Source organism: Ursus americanus, chromosome 5 (assembly GCF_024610735.1).
Source record: "Ursus americanus isolate L20-20 chromosome 5, mUrsAme1.1.p, whole genome shotgun sequence".
Taxonomy (NCBI): domain Eukaryota; kingdom Metazoa; phylum Chordata; class Mammalia; order Carnivora; family Ursidae; genus Ursus; species Ursus americanus.
Window position 1 is genome coordinate 58,619,068 of NC_142131.1, and position 8,112 is coordinate 58,627,179.

An 8,112-nucleotide genomic window follows, 5' to 3' on the forward strand; every position below is an offset into this window, starting at 1 on the left:
GATTCTTTAATCAAGTGTTAATTATTGAGTGCCTATGCGTGCCAGGCACCACGCCAGGCTTCGAGGTTGTTCTCGCTCATGGACCTGACATCTAAGCCGTCAGCAAATAACCACCAAGCAGATGCGCGGTGACCAGCTGTGAGGCCGGCTATGAAGGCAAAGCCCAGAAGGCGGTGGGAGGTATAAGATGATCATGATTATAGTGACGACTGACACTGATTATCGACCAAGCGCTCCTCACGCTTCAAAACACTCTAAGTGGATGACATGCTTTTATTGGCCTCACGATTCTGTGCATGAGCTCCATTTCACAGATGAGGAAGTGGAGGCACAGAGAGATTAAGTAACTTGGGCACCGTCACAAAGCTAGTCAGCGGCAGACCTGGGATTCGAATCAGGAATTCTGACTCCAAATTCCCTGCTAACTGCTATGCAGATTGCTTCTTAAAAAAGAGAGTAAATTTGGATTACACAGGAGGTAGGGAAGACTTTTCAGAGGAAGCCATGTTTAAACTGGCCCAGAAAAGTGAACTGGCAGGTAGAGAGTCAGAGTGTGGCAAAGCCCTGGGAAAGGGAAGGGCTTGGAGCTTTCCGGGAGCTCCCAGCATCCCTGGGTGAGGCGGAGAGTTCAGTGACAAGGCCTGCGTGGCCGGTGAGCTGGGAGCTCTTACCCTGACAGCCGCTGGAAGCCAGGGTTTTAAGTAGGGGAGGGGCAAGAATCCACCTTTCTTTCCCTAAGTAATTCCCCCGGGAGGGGGTGAAGCCCTTCCTCCCCTGCATGGCAGGTCCGTTTGGTAAGTTGGCATTTGGTTCATAGGTAGAGCATCTAAGTCACGGGCCGACTGGGTGCAGAACAGGCATCTGTCAGCTTGGACAGCGACCATTTCCAGGCTTGGAAAAGGCAGGGGAGAGCAGGATGTGTCCCGCTCCGGGTGGTGCGGCTGCTGGTGTGGCCGGCGGGTGGGAGGCAGTCGCCCTGGGAGGGCTGTGTGTGTGATGCCTTCCGAGGCAGGACAGTCGGGCAGTGCCTTAGGCAGCAGCGTGCACATTTATCTGCGGGCAAGCTGCAGCCGGCTGTAGCTTATTTGAAAGAAAAAACTGCTTACCCTTGACCTGTGGTTTTGTGAGTCCCAGGACCCCGCCCCTTAGAGGGAAATGATTCCATTTGTATCATAGAAGGAAGGGTCTTTCATGTTAAAAGTGCAGAGGCCACAATGCATATCTTGGTGGCTGCCATGCACTAAATGCAGGTGGAGATGGGGATTGAGGAAGCATCCGGTTCTGCCCTAAGGTGGCCTCTGTGGTGGGGACATTTCTGTTAATGCATAATTTTATCAGGTCCAAGGAGGAGGGTCTGAGGCAGTGACCAGGGTGGGTGGAGAGCCGGGAATGTACAACATACTGATAAAAAATTGGAAATAAATCTGGGATCTAGTTGGAGAGGTGAGAAGAAGCGAACTCACCAGTGGTAAGAAGATGGAAGTCTGGGAGTGCTTCCTGGAGGAGGCAGGGCTTCAGCTGGACTCTGACTCTCGGGACAGTGATCCTGTAAGTACTGGTGAGACATCCTATTTGTATTAGATCCTCATGCTGTTCCACGAGCCAAGCTCAGATGATAGCCCTCTGGACTAAGCCCGGACTCCTCATTCTGCCTACCAAGGTTTGGGGCAGCAGACCCCACCTGTAGGCTCTGGGGTTCCTACCCAGGTGGAGAGGCTCAGGGGCAGGGGTCCGTGGAAAGTGGGGCCAGAGACCAGCTGTGTTTGTGTGGCTCTTCATGCAAAGGGAAACATGGTCAACGGTCTCATCACGAGTAGGGGCAATGATGGAGCTTAGGGGTTCTTAAAGACTCCCCCAGCCACCCCTTGGCTCTGCTACTGTTCTCTGGGTCTGCTTGGAAGCCACTGCGGGTTGAGAGGTGTTCACCAACACCCTCTCTTCTGTTCCTACATCCAGGGACACAGACTGGCACAGTTTTCAAGCTACCAAGGGCTGTTCTTGACCTAGAATGACCTGAATTCTTGGTCCAAATCCCAGCTGATTTGCAGGCCTTTTCCCTAGTGCCTCCCCCTCTACTCACTATGGGCTCCACAAGTGTGGGGATTCCTGGTTTCATCCCTGACATGGTCCTAGCTTGTAGAACAGGGTCTGGCATGGAGTAGGTGCTCAGGGAATATGTGTGGAATGAATAAATGAAGTTGTGTATTCCTCCAGCCTTGGGGCTCCCAGGAGATTTTTATGAACCCCAGTTGGCATTTATTGAGTTCATTCCTGTGAACGATTCTTAGAGCTACAATGGGAACAGTCCTGGGCAAACTGGAATGACTGGTCACCTGGCTTGCATGGTGCCCGGCCCTGGTCGGTACCTAATAGGTGGTGGTAGTCGTGTCTTGTGTGTGGGAAGAGGACACGGGCCAGGTTAAGGTGGCACGTGCCGGGATTCTGTTCAGGATGGGCTGGAGTTGGATAGGAGAGGACTGAGGAATTGGAGACTTCATCTCTGGGCAATCGGAGCCACGGTAGGTCTCTGAGAGTGGCGGAGTTTCTTCTGGGGAGGCCTGGGGATTCCTGTGCTGGAATCCCTGTGGGCTCCCTCTAGGCCTACTCTTGGGACTTCTCCCACAACCCACTGCAGAGTGCATCTCCTGCCTCCGGGTCGCAGCCAGCACCTGCTGGGCCCAGAGAGCTTCTTTCGGAAACCAAGTGCCGAGAGAGCCTGGCTTGCCCAAGCACCATTTCCCCATTTGAATATTCTGAATGGAGCTGATTGCCTAAATTGAAGGTATTATGCTATAATGATTGTTATAATTAAAACTATTATCATCTGAAAGAGACTAGAACATGGGAAACCACTGCAAAGACTTTTAAAGCTTTTAAAGCATGTTTTTGAACCAGATAAAAAGTGCCTTTGTGTGGAGTGTTTGGAAGGGAGGGAGTCTGTGAGTGGGCAGCTGCGGGCTCTGCAGTGAGCTCTGGTTGCAGCCCCGTCGGGAAGCCTGGTTCTTAGTGAGGTGGGTGGGAGCAGCGTGGATATTTGGCCGGAGGGTGGCAGCTGCCACGTTGTCCCAGACTCCACACGCAGCCCTTGGGCCATGCAGGCAAAGGAGGAGTTCGCTTACAGGCTCAGGCCAGACTGGGACCTGGTAGAGGAGCACGGCTCAGAAGATGGGGCCCGTTGACACCTTGCATCTCTCCACACCGGGGAAGGACAGCCCAGTTCCCGAGGGAGAAAGGGGGCGGTGTCTGGGCTGGGGGAATGATGGGGCCTCAGAGCCCCAGATGGCAGTAGGAGGAGACTGTGGTCCTAGAGGGGCAGACTCAGGGAGGGCTTGGGATGGCAGGGCCTGGGCCCCGAGCAGGCTGTGGACTTGGCAGTCTGGGCCCCCCTGTACTTGGGTGGCAGGGCTCTTGGACCCGACCCAGTGGGTGTGGAGCTGGAGATGCGGCCTGAGAGGAGTTGGGGCTTGCACAGTGGGCAGCCCCTCGTCTGAGTCTGGTGACCTCCCCTCTGTTTCCCCTCCCCCACACAGTGCAGGTGTACAGACTGAGGCTCGGAGAAATGGAGGCCCAGCCGGGGAATGGTAGGGCCAGGCTCTGGGCCCCATCTCCAGGGTGCTGTCCCCTTCGCCTTGGGCTTCTCTGTGGCCGTGCTTGGCCAGCTCTTCCTTTGGTTGCTCCTGTGTGTCCCCGCTCTTGTCTTGCCTGGGCACCTTGTTATATTTTGGTTTTACTTCTTTCTTCCTTTTCCTTCTTACGAAAAAATTATACCATGAATACATGAAACATACATTGATTTCTTGTTAAGCAATCAAACATTATGGATGATAATAGTGAACACACAGCCCTGATCTTAGACGTGTGTGGGTTCGTGTACATGTCTATAATACATTTAATCCTTATGCAACCCCATGAGGTAGGTATTACTATCCCTAGTTTGCAGAAGAGAAAACAGAGAGCCTGGGGGCCTCCACAGCTGGACTTAGAACCAGGCAGTCTGGTCCAGAGCCTTCGTGTTTGTCTCCTGTACTTATGGAGAAAGTAAACGTCCCCCTGAGGATACTTTCCTCCCACTCCTGAAGTAAAGACCACAGTTACTCTCTGGTGTGTCTTCTCTCAGACGGTTCTCATGAATTTACACACACACAGAATTTTTGTGCATGTGTTTTTGAACATAAATAGTATCATTTGGTATTTATTGCTTGCTTGCAAATTGCTTCCACCATGAGCAATACATCTTGGAGATATTTTCATGCTAACACATGCCATCACCTTACCCTTTTTAAATGGTGCAGTGTATTCCCAATTTTTTATTATCAAATACATTCCAGTGCCACACACTGAATGTTTGTCTCCCCCAAATTTGTATGTTGATATCTAGTCCCCAAGGTGATGGCATTAGGAAGTGGGGCCTTTGGGAGATGATTAGGTCATGAGGATGGGGTCCTCACGAGTGGGATTAGCGCCCTTATAAATGAGACCCAGAGAGCTCCCTTGGCTCTTCCACTAGGGAAGATCATGGGCCCGCCATCTATGAATCAGGAAGTAGGCCCCCTCCAGACACCAAATTTGCAGGTACCTCGATCTCACACCTCCAGCCTCTAAAACAAGAAAGATATTTCTCTCTCTTGTCTATAAGTCACAGTGTCTATAGTAATTCTGTTATAGCAGCCTGAACAGAACAAGACAACTAGTAACTATGAAGATGTAAACGAACAAAAAGGAGATATAGCTTTGTCACCTGGCAGCTTGGCAAATGTGAGAACGATTGTTATCACCAAGGGTACGCAGAGTGAGGGAGAATTGCCCACTGCTGGTGGCAACGTACCCTGGGCAGCCTTCTTTGAGGGCAATTTGGCAGTATCTATTAAAATTTAAACTGGCACACGTTTGTCTTGGCCACCCAGCTTCTAGGTCTCTAATCCGGAGACACGTGTGCATCCGTGAACAAGGAGACATCATGCCCTGTGATGTCTATGTAGCACTGCTGGTAACAGTGTAACACTGAAAACAACCTGCTGTCTCTCCTGGGCTTCTGTCTTGGCTAGATGGTAAGCTCCCGAGGTCAGCTGCTGGGTCCTTGGCTGGCCCACAGCCTCCTAGAAGTGGGCCCGGACCTGCTCAGATGCCAGGAGATCACCAGACAATTGCTGTTTTTTTTCTTTTTAAACTTTTTTTTTTTTTTTTTTTTTTTTGGAGAGAGAGTGCTAGTGGTGGGGGGAGGGGCAGGGGGAGAAGGAGAGAGAATCTTAAGGAGGCTCCGTGCCCAGCTTGGGGCTCGATCTCATGACCCTGAGATCATGACCTGAGCTGAAATCAAGAGTTGGACGCTTATCTGCCTGAGCCACCCAGACGCCCCTGGCTATTTACGCTTTTTAAATCCAGGTTTGGTGTGCAAGAACCCAAATAGAAGTGCTGGGCTTTCAGAGAATGACGGCAGGGCCCTGCCTACCTGTTCTCTGCACCGGCTCCCAGGAATCAACAGCTTTGAGTGGTTAGCCAAGTTTTTCTTCTATTTCTTGTATTTTCTCTGTATTTCTATACTACTTGATTTAACTGCGATTTCTTGATTTTTTTTTTTAATTTTAGATACGATCCATTGACTTTCTTTTGTGGAAGGGGGGGATTTGTAATTTTTATAATCTGCATGGCACCCTCCCCTGCGGCCCCCTGCCCCCTAGCTTCCCCTTCTCCTATCCCTCTGACAGTGTTAAATCTTCAATTTGGGTGAAATCAGTATTCGATGTTTACACGATCATGACTTTGTAGGTAGCTATTATTCACAGGGAGTCGTTTGTGGTATTAAGATTAGAGTTTCTTGTGCCACTTGATGTTTTCTCAGAATGATTGTCCCCCTACCCCCCTTTGTTTTGTCTATATGAACCGATTACACATGATTTCCCAAACTCCGCGACAGAAATGAACATCTCTGAATATTTCCAACCCCTCCAGTGACAGCCTTGTTTTCTTGTGTATTTTTCAGGCAGTCCTTCTGAGCCTCCAGCCTGCAGGTCTCGTCCAGACCGTTCCCTGCACGCAGCACCCAACTCCTGCTTCTAGAGTGTCCCCTGCACCTTGGATCCCACTTCATCCTCTTTCTTGGGCTCTTCTTCTCTCCAGTAACTTCCTGAGAAAGGGTGACTAGGAGGTAAGTTTTTAAAGACCTTGCTTATCTGAAAATGTCTTGATTTTAGCCTCCTCCTTGATTGATACTGTGGCTGACTCTGGATTGGAAATCATTTCCCCTTAGAATTTTGAAAGCATTGTTCCGTTGTCTTCTGGCTTTCATTGTTGCTGAGACGTCAGATAGCTTTCAGATCCTCAGGTTTGTACGTGACCTGCTTCTTTGCTTTGGAAGTTGTTAGGATTTCTCTCCATTTCTTTGTTCTGCATTTTATGAAGCTGTTCCTTGGAAAGGTTGAAAAAAATTAAAAAAAAATTAAAACTAAATTTTATTTTAAGATTTTATTTATTTATTTGACAGAGATAGAGACAGCCAGCGAGAGAGGGAACACAAGCAGGGGGAGTGGGAGAGGAAGAAGCAGGCTCATAGCGGAAGAGCCTGGTGTGGGGCTCCATCCCGGAATGCCGGGATCACGCCCTGAGCTGAAGGCAGACGCTTAACCGCTGTGCCACCCAGGCGCCCCAAAACTAAATTTTATTTTTTTATTTTATTTTTTTATTTTTTTTAAAGATTTTTTATTTATTTGACAGAGATAGAGACAGCCAGCGAAAGAGGGAACACAAGCAGGGGGAATGGGAGAGGAAGAAGCAGGCTCACAGCGGAGGAGCCTGATGTGGGGCTTGATCCCGTAACGCCGGGATCATGCCCTGAGCCGAAGGCAGGCGCTTAACCGCTGTGCCACCCAGGCGCCCCCCAAAACTAAATTTTAAAGTTTAATTCGTGGTGCCATACACTTGGAGATCTGTTGAGCCTTGGAATCCATTTCCTTCAGTTCTGGATTATTTTTTGATAATTGCTTTTTCTCTGTTAACTTTATTTTGTTTTTTGGTAACTCCTATTAGTTGAAAGATAAACCTGTTAGATGAATCCTTGAATTTGCTTATCTTTCTTATTTTCTACTTTTTTTCTTTCTTTTTTTAAATTTAAATTTAATTTTGTTAACATACAGTGTATTATCAGTTTCAGAGGTAGAATTTAGTGATTCATCAGTTGCCTATGACACCCAGTGTTCATCAAGTGCCCTCCTTAATGCCCATCACCCAGTTACCCCACCCCCATCCCCCTCCCCTCTAGCAACCCTCAGTTAAGAGTTTCTTATGGTATGCCTCCCTCTCTGTTTTTATCTTATTTTATTGCTATGTTTTGGGAAGATTTTTTAAAAGTAATCTCTGCACCCAGCATGGGGCTTGAACCCATAACCCCGAGGTCAAGAGTCGTATGCTCCACTAACTGAGCCATCCATGTGCCCTTCTGTTCTATTTTTATGGAGATTTTTTTTCCTATTTTTCAAATACTCTGTTGGTGAAAAAAATTTCTGCTATCCTATTTTAATTTCAAAGCGTTTTTCTCTGAATGTTCATTTTATAGCCCCCTTGTTCTCATTTCATGAAATGCACTATCTTCTAATTTTTCTGTGGGTATGAAAATACATACATTATGTATATATTTTTTTTCTCTTTCCTGCCATCTCTCTATATTATTTGGAGTTCTTTTATTTCTTGTTTGCTCTGATGTGACTTTCAGTTAGAGATTTTAGTGCAACGTCTGGTGCTCTTTGGCTCTCCATACGTATCTACGAGTAAGGCCCCAGATACCCCCTGGGAGGACCCTGTGCTTGGGGGAGGCTTGATGACCAGTGGACCTCAGTACAGGGTGGTGGGGTAGGGTGACTTGGCTATTTCCATAGTATCAGTATCTTTGGGTCTTTTCTCTTGGGGTGGACATTTTCTCAAAAGAGAAATCCTTCTATTGTCTACCTGGAGGAGAAGTAGAGGTTTGGCTGAGAAATTCCAGAAGTTCAGTGGGAGAAGGTAGCACATGTCTTTACCATTCAGTGTATAGACGTACCCTATTCTCTCTGTTTTTAATATGGCCCTCACACCCCCATGCTCAGCCGTGTCTGCTGTCCTTGAATCCAAAGGGTCTTTGAC

General features: G+C 48.4%; 1 protein-coding gene across 1 annotated transcript in view; it reads left to right on the forward strand.

The window, feature by feature from the left end:
• Positions 1 to 6,116, forward strand: part of C5H5orf15 (chromosome 5 C5orf15 homolog) — a 103,608-nt gene extending 97,492 nt beyond the window's left edge. The window contains exon 3 of the mRNA XM_087862282.1: positions 5,981 to 6,116. Within this exon, the coding sequence (XP_087718408.1) occupies positions 5,981 to 5,993 (13 nt within the window). The 3' untranslated portion in view covers positions 5,994 to 6,116. The remainder of the gene's footprint in view (positions 1 to 5,980) is intronic.
• Positions 6,117 to 8,112: the final 1,996 nt, after the last annotated feature.